This window comes from Dreissena polymorpha, chromosome 3 (assembly GCF_020536995.1).
Source record: "Dreissena polymorpha isolate Duluth1 chromosome 3, UMN_Dpol_1.0, whole genome shotgun sequence".
Taxonomy (NCBI): Eukaryota; Metazoa; Mollusca; class Bivalvia; order Myida; family Dreissenidae; genus Dreissena; species Dreissena polymorpha.
In genome coordinates, this window is record NC_068357.1 from 136589563 (window position 1) to 136609035 (window position 19473).

Sequence of the window (19473 nt, forward strand, 5' to 3'; positions counted from 1 at the left end):
CCAACCAACAGACAGGGCAAAAACAATATGTCCCCCACCACTATAGTGGGGGACATAAAAATTATTCAAAGCAAATCCTGCTTCTTATATACCTGAGACCAAGAAAAAATATGCCAAAACTGCCTATATGAAACCTCCAATGTGAGCAAGCCAGTTAAATATTTACCATATCAGGGTTCCCAGCTTTTTGAATGAACAAAATTCCCTGACTTTTCCCTGATTTTTCCCTGATGAAAAATAAAAATTCCAGGATAATAATTTCGACCTATTTCTTGTTTTAGACACCCTCAATAAATAGCAGTTGCAGACAATAACATGTCTTATGTAATTTTATTGCAATGGCCTCCCATCTCCCCTCACAGCCATCCTAGAAGAAGTAGGTATTTACTAATAGTACACTAAGCTACATGTATACTACAAAGCCACCATGGCCATGCAGAGGAATCGATTTGCTGTTTTAATTGTATGGACTTTTCAACACAAGTCGAGAAAGTCTGACAGAACAAAATTCCCTGATTTTTCCCTGATATCAGAAACTTTTCCCAAATTCCCTGACTATTCCCTGACTGGAAAAAGGAAAAGTCTTTTTCCAGGTTTTCCCTGATTTCCAGGTTGGTTGGGAACCCTGCATATAAGGGAGTGCTGTATTGTGCTAATGAGCCTTGTGCTGGAAAAACTGGGCTTAAGACCTGTGTGTAAAGTGTTGTGTTCAAAGAGAGTTAATCCCATACGAAAATCCAGTCTAGGCTGGAAGTGTCATCCCTGATGAGCAAACTGCACAGGCTATTCTTAGAGGACACTTTACGCACATGCTTTGCATGCTGGCAGGCTTGTGCTTTCTATCACAAGAGACAATGTAGTACCTTCAACAAAACCCAGTTTACAAAAATGAGGACTCAATTCACCATTAAAGGGGTTGCGGACTTTTGAGCTAATTTCAATGACTATATATCAAAAGAGACATATGGCGTACCTTGAGGACTGACTGCTGGTCCTCGCTGTACTCTATCTGGGCGGTGGTGAGGTTGATGACTCCTCGCTCCATGGGGTCCCTCTCTGAGTTGTAGATGAACACAAACGGACGACGCACAACCTGAAGATATCATGAACATGAAAACTCTGGTAGTTTAACCCTTTATCACTTAGATACGCATTTTGACTCATGTGTGGTCCCTTAGAAAGTTAAATTTAATTAAAACCTTTCTTACTAGATTCTAGTTTTAAAGGCTTCATTTCTAACCCTTTGATTATGCTGAGCAGCAAACAGCATAAAACCTGAACAGACTTTGAGTTACTCGCAGACTGTTCAGGTTTTATGCTGGTTGCAAAAGCCATATTTACTTCCCTTTTTATGGGGGAAAGGGTTAAGGCTTGACATGTTCGTCCTACCAAAAAGTTAAAAATTGCTGTTGGCCCGAGTGCTTATGATTTTATGCTCCTTGTACACAATTTTAAGTTTTATGTCTTCTGAGTGTATTAAACACAAAAGGTTTCCTTACTTTTTCATAAAGTTTTTTTTTAGCATGTTTGCTTGAAATCATCAGTGCTTTTCACTTAACACAAACTTGCAAACCAATTAATCTAGTTAAAAAAAACTAGTATTTTTCACTAACCACAAACTTGCGGACCCATCCGTTAGACTTCTCGTCTAGAAAGTTCAGGTAACCTTTCCTGGCCACTACCGGACTCACACGGACCTCCTCAATGTCTGGCGCAAATATCAGCTTGTCCTGAAAACAGTTGTGTGACAAATGTGTATCCCTTCATTAGGTGTAAATTTCTTCAAATACTGTAAAATCAAAATTGTTCGTGTACAATAATTTTTGTTGATTTCGAGAGTTGAATCATCCACAAATTTAACACAAAACCATCACAAAATGACAGAAGCATTTTCCGATTTTTTGCCCAAAATCAGAAATCTACAAATTGACATATCATGAAAAAAAAGCACATCTTAAAAAAAGCTGTCACATGCAGTAGAATGATTCGTTACTGACTGTTTTGAAAAGGAAAATATTCAAATTTAATTCTTCCCCAGTTAATCAATATTATCTAGCTCTTACCTGGTCCGGTCGTATACTCTGCAAAGGGAGGGTCAACTTCCTGTCTGCTTTTCCTGGGGATGACCTGCCATTCTCTGACGTACTGGACAGATTGTCAGAGGACTTTGATTGCTTCACTTGGGCATCAGAACTCATCGACCTTAGGGGAAATTAGTTAAAGTTTGAACCCATTTATTTCAGCTCAATTTGATCAAAAGCCAAAGGCTTATTGAAAAGCTCTTGAGTCCATTGCCTGGGTTGAACTAGTACTTGAGTCCATTGCCAGGGTTGAACTAGTACTTGAGCCTATTGCCTGGGTTGAACTAGTACTTAAGTCCATTGCCTGGGTTGAACTAGTACTTGAGTCCATTGCCTGGTAGAACTAGTACTTGAGTCCATTGTCTGGGTTGAACTAGTACTTGAGTCCATTGCCTGGGTTGAACTAGTACTTGAGTCCATTGCCTGGGTTGAACTAGTACTTGAGTCCACTGCCTGGGTTGAACTAGTACTTAAGTTCATTGCCTGGGTTGAACTAGTACTTGAGTCCATTGCCTGGGTTGAACTACTACTTGAGTCCATTGCCTGGGTTGAACTAGTACTTGAGTCCATTGCCTGGGTTGAACTAGTACTTGAGTCCATTGCCTGGGTTGAACTAGTACTTGAGTCCATTGCCTGGGTTGAAATAGTACTTGAGTTCATTGCCTGGGTTGAACTTGTACTTGAGTCCATTGCCTGGGTTGAACTAGTACTTGAGTCCATTACCTGTGTTGAACTACTACTTGAGTCCATTGCCTGTGTTGAACTAGTACTTGAGTCCATTACCTCGGTTGAACTAGTACTTGAGTCCATTGCCTGGGTTGAACTAGTATGTGAGTCCATTGCCTGGGTTGAACTAGTACTTGGTGTCTTTGAACGAGACCAAAAGAACACTTAACTGGAGGAAATCAAAATTGGTGACTAAATGTACATGTGTTATATAAGCATGATTATTTGTGGGCATTTTCAAAAGAAATATCATTATATTTGATTTCATTTTGTAATTTTAAGTATTTGTTTTATAATGATGATACCAATATTAAACCATTCCCCACCCCCACTTACATAATTATTGCCATAGAAATATGTTGGTGTAAAATCTGTTTTTGATCAGAACTTGGGAATACATTGACGTTTGTGAATAAATGCATAGGCATATGCATTTTTAACCAAGTAGCTTTGGAAAGAAGAAAAATTTAGATATGAATTCATGAAGTTTTATTTTGTTTGTATCTACAATCTCTTTAAAGACATCCTTCCCACCTCACATAATTACTGCACAGAAATATGTGTGTACAAATGTTGTTCTCTTTTTCTCTTAAGAACTCACTGACCTTTGTATAATTGGTAGATTGAATTACAAATGCAGGCAATTTCTCATGGATGTTGTAAGAAATAATTATAATTCTATTTGAATTCATTGAGTATCTCTTTGTGTTTCTATCCGCAATATTGAAACTGGTATTCCCCCTAACATAATCATTGCAAAAAGAATTTGTGCACACTAATCTTTTTTTCTGTTTTTAAAGTAATAGTCACCAGTTTGGCTTTATTTTCTTTTTAATAGGCAGAAATCTTTTTGTGGAAAGCAAAATCAGGCTAAACCAATAACTCATTACTACAAAGAAAAACAAAGCAACACTATAATTGGCATTTACTTAAATTTCATTTAACATAATTGACATTTGATCACCGTGGTATCACTTGTGGTTGTAAAGCCTTACTGCGCAATAATCAGTATGCTTATAAATGAGCCTTGTTCTGAGAAAACTGGGCTTAATGCATGTTCGTAAAGTGTCATCCCAGATTAGCTTGTGCAGTCCACACAGGCTAATCATGGACGACACTTTCCGCCTTAACTTGATTTTCATTAAGAGGACTTTCTTGAAACTAAAAATACTATAAAAGCCGAAAGTGTCATCCCTGATTAGCTTGTGCGGACTGCACAGGTTAATCTGGGAAGACCTTTACGCACATGCATTAAACCCAGTTTTCTCAGAAGGCCGCTCAAATACAGCTGCTTTCTTAAATACAAATAACACATGTTCAGTCCACTTTAACCTCAATATATGGGCTTATAAAGCAACTTATTTGTTTAAAGAATGGTTTTGTATGACTTCACCCTTGCCTTCTCAGAAGCAAAGTGAAAATTTCTACACTGTAACTCCAATATAACGCGGATGACGGGGTCCAAGCCACGCAACAGCGTTATAAACGGACAGCGTTATAAAGTTTGAGCTTATTTATTTATATTGTCATGCTGTGTTGTCATCCGCAAATGCATGCATATAAATCGAATCGAATGATAACAGTATATATACCGCTTTTCTAATCTGCACATTTGTCCAATAATCCAATATAATTACAACATCACTTATACGAAAAAATAATGTTAAACATTTATTACAAGAAATATGTTTACGAATTTTGTTATCAAATTCATATGCCTACGCCATTTTTCAGAAAAAATAGTACAGTGCATTATGGGACACAGCTTTCATTGGACGAGCGAATTTAAATTTAGATTGAATGCTATACGATACATGTACAAAGTAATGTTTTATTGTGTCATACGCAGCATGTAAAAACGTGCTTTCCGTGGACTTTCTAATAACGGGCAAAAATTTAAGTGAATCTCTGTTAACAATTACACTGCGTTAGCATGTAAATAAATCTTCAGGATTTTTTAATTTACTTTTCGTATACGTACTGATACATTAAACATACACAAATCTTTTTATGTATCAAGCTTGTATAGCATATAATAAACGATAACACACTTACACAGCCATAGTTTATACAATGAAATACAATACACGATAAATATAAAACATAAACAGGTAATCGTTTTAAATAACTTTAATTTGATAATTATTACGCTTGCACTTACCTTATTGAAATTAGCGCACCGAACTGCTCTGATAGGGAATACATGTAATAAACACGGACTTGCGAGTTTTAACACCTTTATTGACATTACACAACAGATTAACACCAATTAGTTGTCGAGTGTCGTTTAACCTCTAATCGATTAAAATCAGTTAAATGAACGGATAAAGCAATCAAGCTGTGATCGCCGGCTTCTTTGAATTTTCTGAATATACAAGTAGTTGCATAACATGGATTTGAATCAGAAATGGAAGGTTGGAGAAAAAAAGGGATCCAAGCACCCCCCGCGTTATATTGGACACAGCGTTATAACGGACCGCACTATATTGAGGTTACAGTGTATATACAACCAGCATGAAACCAGAACAGCCCATGAGTAACTTGCAGTCTGTTCAGGTTTTATGCTGTTTGCTGCTGTATATACTGGTTGGAAATGACGCCATAAATCTTGAATTTTTAGTACGAAAGTTTTAATTTAATTTGACTCTTTAAAGGAACTACAAACAGTACCTCAAAGAATGTATGCGAGTAATAAAGAGTTGAATAATGAATCGAGACTCACTTGAACATGTCCGAGGTTGATGACATCATACTGGATCCCATGGACTCGGCGCTGGCTGCGTCACTGTCAGAGGACGACACCGAACTCACCACCGACTCTGTCATCGGTGTCTATAATGAGCGTAAACATAAAATGTTATTTTCAAACAGGCATTGTTGTCTTCAATAATCAATGCAATTATTTTCACTAAATGCTATAAAAATGTAGTTTCTTTTTTTATATGTATAATCAATTTTTAATTACAATTGATCTTTGATAATCAGTGCAAAAAATTGATTATATATATATAAACAAGAGCACCGCATAACGGGTGCAACGCTCGGCTGCGAAAGCTTTCAGATTTTTTTTTAAAGAGGTCACAGTGACCTTGACCTTTGACCCAAAAATGGGTGTGGCGTGTAGAACTCATCAAGATGCATCTACATATGAAGTTTGATAAGTTGTAGGTGGAAGCACTTTGATTTTAGAGGCTATATTAAAGTTTTATATTAGAGGTCACAGTGACCTTGACCTTTGACCTAGTGACCCAAAAATGGGTGTGGCGTGTACAACTCATCAAGGTGCATCTACATATGAAGTTTCAAAGTTGTAGGTGGAAGCACTTTGACTTTAGAGCCTATGTAAAAGTTTGATATTAGAGGTCACAGTGACCTTGACCGTTGACCTAGTGACACAAAAATGGGTGTATCGTGTACAACTCATCAAGGTGCATCTACATATGAAGTTTCAAAGTTGTAGGTGGAAGCACTTTGACTTTAGAGCCTATGTAAAAGTTTGATATTAGAGGTCACAGTGACCTTGACCGTTGACCTAGTGACACAAAAATGGGTGTATCGTGTACAACTCATCAAGGTGCATCTACATATGAAGTTTCAAAGTTGTAGGTGGAAGCACTTTGATTTTAGAGGCTATATTAAAGTTTGATATTAGAGGTCACAGTGACCTTGACCGTTGACCTAGTGACACAAAAATGGGTGTATCGTGTACAACTCATCAAGGTGCATCTACATATGAAGTTTCAAAGTTGTAGGTGGAAGCACTTTGATTTTAGAGGCTATATTAAAGTTTGATATTAGAGGTCACAGTGACCTTGACCTTTGACCTAGTGACCCAAAAATGGGTGTGGCATGTACAACTCATCAAGGTGCATCTACATATGAAGTTTCAAAGTTGTAGGTGGAAGCACTTTGACTTTAGAGCCTATGTAAAAGTTGATATTAGAGGTCACAGTGACCTTGACCTTTGACCTAGTGACCCAAAAATGGGTGTGGCGTGTAGAACTCATCAAGGTGCATCTTCATATGAAGCTTCAAAGTTGTAGGTGGAAGCACTTTGATTTTAGAGCCAATGTTAAGGTTTTAGCACGAGGCATGCGGCGGATGATCTGGCTACGACAATACCTCGGGTTTTCTCTAAAAACAGCTGAGCTTAAAACTACATTTTTTCAAAAATGTATATACAACTTTTATGAACATTTAACAAGTGTTCAACACACAAATATTGCTGGAATAATGATCTCAAGATGTGAAAAAAAGACTAAATATCATAGTAAACAAGAGAGCCAAGATGGGCCTGAATCGCTCACCTGATTAACCTTGCTATACAACTTAAATTCTATCAGACCCATATACAATCCCAAGCCAGATTTCATTAATAAATACATTCTGACAAAATTTCATTAAGACGTGATGAAAACTGTGACCTCTTGATTTGTTTCTCAAGAGTAACAAGAGATGTGTTTGTCAAAAACACAACGCCCCCTATTGCGCTGCTTTGAAGCCATGTATTTGACCTTGACCTTTCACCACTCAAAATGTGCAGCTTCATGAGTTTCTAGCAACCCCTTTTAAATTTTAAAATTTCTCATACACATGTTTTATTAATTTAGCTAGATAGATATTTCAAAAAGCTTTCCAAAACAGTTTTAATTGTTAAAATATCCCCTACCAAAAGAGAAGTTATGACAATTTTTGTCATTGAAATTTTGTCGATTTATTGGAAAATATTCGTACTTATTACTACATAGTAAATGCGTTAAATCACAGCACCTTCGCCTTATGTTATTACAGAGAAATTGACATAACTTTTGTTCTAAAGAAGATAGAGAGTTCAAATTTGGTAGTTTTATGTATTTTTTTGCATAGTATGAACTATAATGAAGATAATTACACATTAATATCACAAAAAAAATATTTTTATTTTTGACTTTTTTTCTCAAATAAAGACATCACAAAATACAACAAAACAACACAACATGTCACTAATATAAACAAGAGCAACGCATAACGAGTGCCACGCTCGGCTGCGAAAGCTTGTCAGAATTATTTTGTTTAGAGGTCACAGTGACCTTGACCTTGACAAGAGATGTGTTTGTCAGAAACACAATGCCCCCTACTGCGCCACTTTGAAATAAAATTTCTTCTATTTATCATTTGGCAGGTATAGACATCATCTCCCTTTAAAGCTTTATTACTTCCCTTGGATTTTGTCCAATCCGGGGGGGGGGGGGGGGGGGGGTCTGCAGACAGTCAAAAATGACCAAGTCAGACATCACTGACAATCAAGGCCTGTGGTTTATCAAAGAGATCATAGCCAGAGTTCATCATGTATGTATGGACATAAGTCCACTGGTATTTAATAAAAACTAGCATTCACAAATTATAACAGGTAAGAAATGATAATTATATCAAGAGATGTGTTCGTCAGAAACACAATGCCCCCTATTATCATTTGGCAGGTATAGAAATCATCTCCATTTAAAGCTTATTACCTCCCTTGAATTTTGTCCAATCCAACCGGGGGGGGGGGGGGGGGGGGGGGGGGGGGTCAGGAGGGTCTCACAGTCAGTTATGACCATGTCAGACATCACTGACAACCAAGGCCTGTGGTTTATCAAAGAGATCATAGCCAGGGTTGATCATGTATCTATGGACATAAGTCCACAGGTATGTACCGAACATCAAAGAAATTATAATTATATCATTTAAAAAAGATAATTAATTAAAGCAAAGTTAACAAGAGCACCGTCTTGCAGGTGCAGACCGCTCATCTATTTTCTTTTAAAGGTGAAGGGACTCTCAATTTCAATCACAAAAAGGGAGGGGTGGAGTGAAGAGGGGTGTAAAGTGTGGGGGTGTGGACATTTATTACATTATCTTCCAAAAATGCGAAACAAAAATGCCAAAAAAAAAAAAATCGGGGGTGGGTGGGGTGGGTGGAGGGGAGGGGATTCTTGGGTGCGATGGTTGGACGGTATTTCAAAAATAAAATAATAAAAATAAATATTTGTGTTTTTTAACCGTTTCAAAAAAAATTATTTGGGGGTGGGGTGGGGGTAAAGTGTGGTGAGGGTGTGGTGGTCATTTGTGAGATGATCTTAAAAAAAAAAAAAAAAAAAAACAGGGGGAGGGGGGGAGGATTTGGGGGGGGGAAGGGGGGGCACGGGGGATGGTTTGGGAGGAGGTTTGTCAGGCAAGAGTAGTTTTGTCAAAGTATCAATCAAATCTAATCATAAATAAAGAAGTTATGGCAATTTTAGCAAAATTTCATAATTTGACATGGAGAGTCAAGGTCATTCAAAGATCAAGGTAAAATTCAACTTGCCAGGTACAGTAACCTCATGATAGCATGAAAGTATTTGAAGTTTGAAAGCAATAGCCTTGATACTTTAGAAGTAAAGTGGATCGACACACAAAATTTAACCATATATTCAAAGTTACTAAGTCAAAAAAGGGCCATAATTCCGTAAAAATGACAACCAGAGTTATGTAACTTGTCCTTTTACTGTACCCTTACGATAGTTTGCGAGTGTTACAAGTATGAAAGCAATATCTATGATACTTTAGGGGTAAAGTGGACCAAAACACAAAACTTAACAAAATTTTCAATTTTCTAAGTATAAATGGCCCATAATTCCGTCCAAATGCCAGTCAGAGTTACATAACTTTGCCTGCACAGTCCCCTTATGATAGTTAAAAAGTGTTGCAAGTATGAAAGCAATAGCTTTGATACTGTAGGAATAAAGTGGACCTAAACACAAAACTTAACTAAATTTTCAATTTTCTAAGTATAAAAAGGGCACATAATTCTGTCAAAATGCCAGTCAGAGTTACATAACTTTGCCTGCACAGTCCCCTTATGATAGTTAGTAAGTGTTGCAAGTATAAAAGCAATAGCTTTGATACTTAAGGAATAAAATGGACCTAAACACAAAACTTAACCAAAATTTTTAATTTTCTAAGTATAAAAAGGGCACATAATTCTGTCAAAATGCACGCCAGAGTTATCTTACTTTGCCTGCCCAGTCCCCTCATGATAGTAAGTAAGTGTACCGAGTTTGAATGCAATAGTATTGATACTTTCTGAGAAAAGTGGACCTAAACGCAAAACTTAACCGGACGCCGACGCCAAGGTGATGACAATAGCTCATAATTTTTTTTCAAAAAATAGATGAGCTAAAAATGATTCTGTGAATTGCAGTGGAATTGTAAACTTGTTAAAATCCACTTTATACTGCAATTTGAACCAAAATGTTTGCTCATGCCATTTTAATAAGGCAAAAGGAAATGATTGCTTATATTGAGGTATAAAACCATTGAAAACAAATGATAAAAAATTTATATGCAGAAATATGCAAGTACTATACTGCCATAGATGATCTTGGAGATAACATAGCACATGTATGTATTCTATATGATTAAACTATATATGTCAGTCAATTACAAATAATTTGCAAAGTATCTTGTTGAGCTTGCTTAAAATTGTATAATAAGTGTACGAACTCAATGTTCTAAAAACAAACCTCTTTAACCATTGGTGGGTTTTCATTCTCAAGATACTTTTTCCAAGTATATAATCACAATGATGGTATTGTTAAGTTGAGTGTGTCTTTCAAAAATCACTTTAGGTTTCAATTAAGCATTTCTCATTATGAATATAATCTTCCTTGTTGAGGAGAACACTTCTAGTTATTAACTAGTGGTTGAAGTATGCATTCATGACTCTGTATTGAACCACTTGAGAACAATCTACCATTCATCCTCCTCAAGTCTGAATGTTAAATTATTAAAAGTGTTTTTGGAAGAGAGCAAAACAAAATTGCCAACTTATTTTTTTTTATAGATTAAACAATGTCTAGCATTAATATTTCATGTACAGTAAATTGTGGCCTTCAATTGTTTGCGTAAAATCTACTTAAGTTTACATGGAAGGTAGATTGTTTGCGTGAAATCTACTAATGTTCACATGGGAGGAAGATGCAAATAGCATGAACATACAAAAAACATGAACATGTGCGCAATTATATCTGCCATCAATTTTCTCGCTGCATACAAGTATGGAAAGGAATCTAGGTCAAAACCTCTGGATAAGACAGCTGCAGTAAATAAGAAGGTCAACACACACCCTTGTTGACTGTGAGTACTTAAATAGTGGACGGCTGGAAATAGCAATTAATAAAAATTGCATCCGTTTTCTGAATGAGTGGCTCTTGACTGACTTCATAGAAATATATGTTGAATGATATTAAGCACGAATCTTTCTCCACTGTCATGTCTTGATAAAGATACATAATTGTGTATATTGGGCACCTATTATACGTATTTCCATGTGAGCTGGTAGGGTGTTGATTGTGAAGACAGCATACTTTTCACATGAAACAGATTTTAAGATACGATGTTTAGATCAGGATTGTAAAGTTCGTAATTAGTCACTAGCCTTAAAGGGGCAGTCAACCAGATTGACGAAAAAAGAAAAGTTCTAAAATACCGTTCTAACTCTAACCCTGCGAGTAACTCGCAGACTGTTCAGGTTTTAATGCTGTTTGTTGCTAATCAGTATCTAAGGGTTGAAAATGAGGCCTTTACAACTTGCATCTTGTTAATTTGGAATTTAATTTAATAGTATTTTGTAAGAGACTACAAATGTGTACAAATATGTATCTAAGTGGAAAAGGGTAAAACAAGAGATTGGACTCTGCATTAGTCTGAACCAAATGTAGGTCAGCGTCAACAGCAACATGAGATAAGGTTAGAGTGGGTGTGTTGATTGTGTTCAAGGACAACATCCATGCAAGTAAGAAAACTTTGTAGGAAACATTATTGATATTCTATGGAATGTGCCATTTTGTGTTGACCATGTAGAGATGGAAGGATGAGTCAATCATTATATACCTCTCAGTCAGTCAATGCCGGGGCAAACACAATATTTTCGGATTGGGTCTACTTTTTAATATATTACTGTAAGTACCACATACAATTTGGTGTCACAATCAAGATCAACGGAAATAACTACTTGTGAGGAGCGGCAAGCAGATCTGGTAAACGAAAAGGCATACTTAAATGTTGACTGTGAAGGACCGATAGTTAAGTATTGCTATTATGAACATCATAGTTCATAGATACAATAACAACCAAATTAAACACAATAAGAGTTAACAACTTAACAGATATATCAGATAGTCACTAACAAATTGTCCTATGTATATTTCGCTCCGGATTCATACAAACATTGTTAATTTTGACCGGAAAACACTATTGGACTTCCACGATCATGCTGACAAGTAAAACTTAGAAAGGCAATATACATGTTATATTATTATCTGCAACATAGCACTTTTTTAAATTGCCATACCCTTAAGGATGTTTCCTATTGATTGTTTATATTTGTATGACACGGAAGTTTTGCCTAACTGCTCCAGATGTATTTTTGTTGTTGTTAAAAAACAATAAATCAAATAGAAATGTAATGAAATAGATTGTGGGTAAATGACATGTATTATTTTACAAAAATTAGGTCTAAGCCCTGCAATGTTGTTACCTTCTAGCACTTAAATAATATATCAGAGGAAGATAAAACGCTGCAATTTGAAAAACTCTGATATCAATAAGAAGAGCAAATGAACAAAAAATCAAATGCATACATTGTTGTAAAAACTAATTTCTTTGTCAAGGTATGAATGGCCATGATTTAGTTTTATTATGCAGAGAACACACTGACCTGATTGTTGTATAAAGCAGGGAGCACATTTACCTCAGTGTTGCATTACACAGATAACACATTGACCTGATTTTTGTATTATGCAGCCAACATATTAACCTGATTGCATTACGCAGGGAACACATTTATCTGATTTTTTGTATTATACAGCAAACATATTGACCTGAGTTCTTTGCATTTTGCAGCCAACGCATTGACCTGAGTGTTGCATTATGAAGCAAACACATTCACCTGATTTAGTTGTGTTATGCAATGACCACATTGACCTGATTTAGAAGTATTATGCAACAATTACATTGACCTGATTTAGTTGCATTTTGCTTCAAACACATTGAAGTGAGTGTTTAATTATGCAGCATTCACATTCAAGTGATTTAGTTGTTTAATGAAAAACAACACATTGACCTGATTGTTGTATTATGCAGTGAACACATTGACCTGTTTGATGCATTATGCAGTTAACACATTGACCTGATTGTTGTATTATGCAGTGAACACATTGACCTGTTTGTTGCATTATGCAGTGAACACATTGTCCTGATTGTTGTATTATGCAGTGAACATATTGACCTGTTTGTTGCATTATTCAGCAAACAAATTGACCTGATTGTTGCATTTTAATGCAACAAACACATATATATGAACGTTGCATTATGCAGCGAACACAATTTGATCTGATTGTTGTATTATGCACCAAACACATTGAACTGATTTAGTTGTTTTATGCAGTGTCCTGTTTGTTGCAATATGCAGCAAACACATTGACCTATTTGTTGCGTAATGCAGTGAAAACATTGACCTGTTTGTTGCATTATGCAGCGAACACATTGATCTGAATGTATTATGTAGTGAACACATTGACCTCATTATTGCATTACGCAGCAATTACAATTTGACACGATTTAGTTGTATTATGCGGTGAACACATTTACCTGATTTAGTTGCATTATGCAGTGAACATATTTACCTGATTGTTGTATTATGCAGCAAACATATTGACCTGATTTATTTGTATTATGCAGTGAACACATTGACCTGATTTGGTTGTATTATGCAGAAATCATATTCATGTGATTTAGTTGTTTTATGCAGCAAACACATTGATGTGATTTAGTTGTTTTACGCAGCGAACGAATTGACCTGGTTTAGTTGTATTATGCAGCAAACACATTGACCTGACTTAGTTTTATTGTGCAACAAACACATTGACCTGGTTTAATTGTTTTATGCAGCAAACCCCCCCCCCCCACCCCCGCCCACAGCATAAGACCACACCAAAATTGAATAACTTTCAGTAAAACCTAAATACATATGTAGCTGGAAACTGAAGCTTTAACATGTTACTATTTTTTTATACCAGACAATGGGTATACAATGTATTAAATATTATAGTCTGATTGGGATATATGTTCATCCAACCTCATTCATATTCACATAATTCAGGGATTGTTTTCAATATTTTACAATTGCCATTAACGGGGGATGTGCCAAGTCGTGTAAGGACAAACTCATCAAAGCGCAGAGCTATTTCCAGAGTATATCACTTAGATACGAAATGTGTTTGCAAAGCTTTCTTCCAGAAGACGTTAGCTATTGGTGGCAGAATGATAGATACAGCACTGAAATCACTATCTTCAGGAACATTTGCTTCCTTTGACAGGCGTGGAAAGCACACTCCCCATAACAAAACCCCAGATGCAATCATAGAAGATGTTCGTAATCATATAGAATCATTTCCTACTGTAGAAGCACATTACACATGCCAAGACACTTAAAGGCGTTTTCTACGATCTGATTTAAATATTAGTAAATTGTATTAATTATACAAAGAAAACTGTAAAGAAACGAGCAGGCAATAACATATCAAGTTCAATGTATCGTACAATTTTCTGTGAGGAGTTTAACTATTCATTCAATATAACCAAGAAGGACCAATTTCAGACGTGAGCTGTGTATAGAAATAAGGATATAGCAGGAGAGCTAACCACTGATTTGAAAATTGCTTTTGAATACCATATCAAAAGAAAAAACAGAGCTAGAGATAAAAAAAAAAGTTGGATAAGTCTCGTGCAAAACAAGACAAGTCATACCATGTTGCAACATTTGATCTAGAGGCTGTTTTACCGATTCCATGTTCTCTTGTGCGCAAAGTTTATTATAAAAGAAAGCTCAATTGTTACAATCTTTCCTTTTATTATTTACAAAACGCAAGTTCGACATGGTTTTTGAGGAATGAAACTGAAGGAAAACAGGGCTCTTGTGAAGAGGGAACTTGTCTTTTGACTTACATGAAATCTTCTCCTATCACAGTAGAGAATGTCTGTTTTTATTCTGACTGTTGTTGTGGTCAAAATCGAAATAGGGTTGTTACTGTTGCATTTATGCATGCTTAAGAGAAATGTAAAAACATAGAGACACTATTGAACAAAAGTATTTAGAAAGGGGACATACCCAGATGGAGTTGTGATAGTGTACATGCTTCCATAGAACGAGCAAAGAAACGTACATCGGTATATGTACCAAGCCAGTGAGAAAAATTGTGAAGGTTGCACGAAAAAGAAATCCGTATGTTGTAGTGCCGATGAAATACTATGACTTTAGATATCAAGCATGTAGTCAAATATGTGCTACCGTTTAACGTTGTAAATGTAAGTGGACAAAACGTTTTATGGACAAAAATAACATGGATAAAACTGCAAAAAAGTGATCCAATGCGTGTGTTTTTAAGAGCAGTTTTGATGACACCGGTTTTCAGTGTGTGCAACTTAAATCCTCAAGGAAAGGACCTTCTATAAAATGTGACTTAAAACCCTTGTATGATGCCAAACTTCCAATTACAGTAGCAAAGAAAAAAGACCTGCTATCACTATGCTCTGATGAATAATTCCTTCAGAATATGACCAGTATTTCAAGGATATTCCATCTGATAAGACAACTAGGGACAGTCTTCCAGAACCAGATACAATGGAAGAAAGTGAAGATTCAAATGTGGAATAGAAAATCTGAATCTTGACTTTCTTCCATTGTGAAGGTTGGAGACAAACAAGTGCATACTGATTGAAATATATGTATTGTTACATGTGTATGTCCTGTTAAAATCTAGAATGCAAAAGGAAATAATGATGTACTTCTGTATAATAATATCTTGTATTATGAATATTAATATGAACTTGTGTTAAGTGCACATGTTTCGTTCAGTCTCTCAAAACAGATGCATAGCACACGGCTGTTTGCCTTAAGGGCACTTAGACCTGTAAGGCATAGGAAAAGCAGGGTACTGTTCTTATGCTAAGTAGCACCAAGTGCACTTAACACAGTGGCACACAGAAAATATATATGTTTTACCTTTATGCCATAATGAAGTAAGTGCTATTTTGAATACAAAAGCATTAAATATTGTATGCATTTCTATGATATGTAAATAATGCCATAACAATACTTTTACCTAATATTGTAACATAATATTATGCTCATATTCATATTCAAATAAAAGTTGTAGTTTGTTAAACCTTTTGCGTTTTTCTCCACTATTTGAAAAATGGACTTATTACGTTCTGGCTCTAACCCCTCGATATGGGGGACATATTGTTTCACAAACACAACTTGTTTAAGACTCCTATAAAAGCTGAAATAGTTTCAACAATCTTAATGTACAGCACCGTTTCATTTGCAATCAATATTTAAATAATTCCAATTGTGTGCTTCATTTAATTACAGTGTATAATTCTTTTTGAAACAAAAATGATTTGTTGCCCACATTTTTTTATGATTTGATTAATTAAACGCTTATATTGTGATTCTCTCATGAACCTTTTATTATCGATTGTAGAATAAATAGAATACAATGTTAATGTCTGTCAGTGTTATACTAATTCCTAATCCGATTTCATTGATATTTTGATAACTTTTAATCTTATACCTGGGTCGAGTTCAACAATTGTTCCGTCCGCTTAAAACCATGGCCGTTAGGGGCAGGGCAGTTTTCCTTACATGGGTATAGTAAAATGTTTTTGCCACTCTAGAAATCACCTTTACTATCTATCCTTCAAGAAACTTGGTCAGGTCATTTGTTCTAACGATATCTTGGCTGATTTGTTTATGAATATTTATCTTCAAAACTAACATTGGGCATATAAATTAAGCATTTATGTTTCATAAAGTACTTTCATCTTTTAGCTCGGCTGTTTCCGGAGAGAACCCTAGGTATTGTCATAGCCAGCTCGTCGTGTCGTGTTTTTCTGCCGTCCGGAGTCCGCCATGCTAAAACCTTAACATTGGCTTTAAAATCAAAGTACTTCCACCTACAACTTTGAAACTTCATATGTAGATGCACCTTGATGAGTTCTACACGCCACACCCATTTTTTGGGTCACTAGGTCAAAGGTTAAGGTCATTATATGACCTCTTAAAAGAAATATTCTGACAAGCTTTCATTATTCAAAACTGCACCCGCAGCCGAGCATCGGAATCCGTTATGCAGTGCTCTTGTTGTGATAATAGCTTAGTTCCTTAGAGTCTCAGGTGAGTGCCTTTGGGCCCATTGTCCACTTGTTGGGATACTAACGCTGAATGGGTCAAGGTCCCCCCCAGATACTACTTCCCGTACCCCGGTTACTTTGAAGTATACTTCACCATACTCCAATTTTCAAATGATACTTTTGGGTACCCCGTTATACTTACAGGTACCCCATCTTTCCTTATAAAAAAAAATTGTACCCAAAATAGTTTGTACCCAATTTTTGTTCATAACCAATTGTTTTAGTACACACATTTTTTTTTTAACCAAAATTTTCGTACCCAATTTTGTTTTCCTACCCACATTTTTTATTACCCACAATTTTCATACCCACATTTTCTTTCGTACCCAAAATATTTTTGGCATCAATTGTTCGTACCCAAAATTTTCGTACCCACATTTTTTTCCGTACACATATTTTTCTTACCAAATTTTTTTTCCTACCCAATTTGTTTTGGGATTATTTTTTGAACCCAAAATTTTCGTAACCACATTTTTTTCCTATGAAATGAGTGATATATTGGACGTCATCTATTGATGACGTTCAATTGAATGAATGATAATGGCTACTAAAATTCGTTAAGCTCCTGGTTATAGCCGCCATTTGACTCTATTGGAAACTGGCTGATAACTTTTGCTGAAAATTGACATGTATATGGACCAGAATGCGATCTACACGATGGCATATTTGTCATTACTGGGAAAAATCTAGTTTTTGATAAAATGACAAAAAAGTGGTGTTTTTTATTGCGCAAACGCTATAAACACATGGCTTGGCCGGAAGTACATGTAGCATTAATAGCAACCCCAAGACAATTCACCCAATTCACGTGCTAGATAATTCAAATTTGATTTTAAATATTTTTTTTCATACCCAAAATATTTCATACCAATATTTTTTTCGTACCCAATTTGTTTTTCATAACCATTTTTTTGTACCCAAATGTGTTTCGTACCCAAATGTGTTCATACACTAATTTTTTTTGTACCCATTTTTTTCGTACAAAAATGTTTTTCGTACCCCTTTTTTTTTCGTACCCATTTTTGTTCGTACCCATATTTTTTGTACCCAATTTTTTCTTGTACCCAAATTTTTTTTTCGTACCCAATTTGTTCGTTCACAAATGTTTTTCATTCCCAATTTTTTTCGTACCCAAATTGTTTTTTGTACCCATTTTTTTCATACCCAAGTTTTTTCGTACCCAAATTTTTATTCGTATCCTTTTTTTCGTACCCAAATAGTTTTTCGTACCCTAATTTTTTTCGTTCCCTATATTTTTTCGTACTCTAATTTGTTTTTGTAATCAAATTTTCTTTGTCCTACCCACATTTTTTTCGTAACCAATTTTTTGGGGAAACAAATTTTTTCGTACCTAATTTTTTATTTGTACCCATTTTTTTCATACTCAACTAGTTTTTCGTACCCTTATTTTGTTCGTACCCTTTTTTTCGTACTCAAATTTGTTTTCGTACCCAAATTATTTTTTTTCGTACCCACATATTTTTTTGTACCAATTTTTTAAAGAAATAATTGATTTTCAATTTGATTTGATCTCTCCACTCATTCCTTCCAGCGAAACCCTTAAGGTGTCGCAACTCTAGTATGGTTTTAGTTTTCAATGTTTAATCACAGGAGTTTAAAATGCTATCCATAAAGCTTATCTTATGGCTAAATAAAAAAAATATATACCCCTATATAATATATAGACTATACTTTATAGGGGTATATTTTTTATTATTTAGCCATTAGATTGGCTTTATGGATAGAATTTCAAACTCATGTGGTTTGATGTAATATAAATACAAAATTCTAGGGTTTGTTAAATTAAATCCTTCAATGTAAACAATTATTTGTCTAAATTCCTTAACCACCAATTATCAGTTACAAATACTTTGAACACTGTAGTCAGTACTTATTCTGAATGTATTTTAAAAAAAACACAATTAAATTAAACTGTAACAAGGCATTATTCATTATTTAAAATAACGATTAACGTTGTTGTTTTTTTAATAAATATTTTCTAAAATAAAGAAAAAACTTTCGAGACTCAACAAATTAAACAATAAAAAAATTAACGAGAACAAAAACACAATGCCAGTCAATGTAACGAACATACTGAGTTCAAAATAAACTAATTAAATCAAGTATTTCATACGCATTAAACATTACAATTATAGGTCATTTTACAATAAATATATACTTAGAAACACATTAAAATACTTTGGTTGTGTTTATTTGCATTAGGTTTTACGTATTTTGCAACATAAATGCAATAAATAGAGGCATTTTGACAGCTGACTGTTGAAACTCGGTACAAATACCCACACGACCAATCTGAATGAAATTTGAGCGTCTGTTTTGTAATGAATAAAGGGAAATCAACATAAAAAATGATATAATTAAAATAAAAAATAACTTACCATTTGATTGC

General features: G+C 35.1%; 1 protein-coding gene across 6 annotated transcripts in view; it reads right to left on the minus strand.

The window, feature by feature from the left end:
• The window catches only part of LOC127871600 (kinesin-like protein unc-104), a 170470-nt gene that overhangs the window by 11011 nt on the left and 139986 nt on the right, over positions 1-19473 (minus strand). For all 6 annotated transcript variants that reach the window (XM_052414693.1, XM_052414694.1, XM_052414692.1 and 3 more), the window contains 4 exons: positions 5530-5639; positions 2064-2202; positions 1614-1730; positions 974-1093 (listed from right to left, as the gene is read on the minus strand). In XM_052414693.1, the coding sequence (XP_052270653.1) occupies positions 974-1093; positions 1614-1730; positions 2064-2202; positions 5530-5639 (486 nt within the window). The remainder of the gene's footprint in view (positions 1-973; positions 1094-1613; positions 1731-2063; positions 2203-5529; positions 5640-19473) is intronic.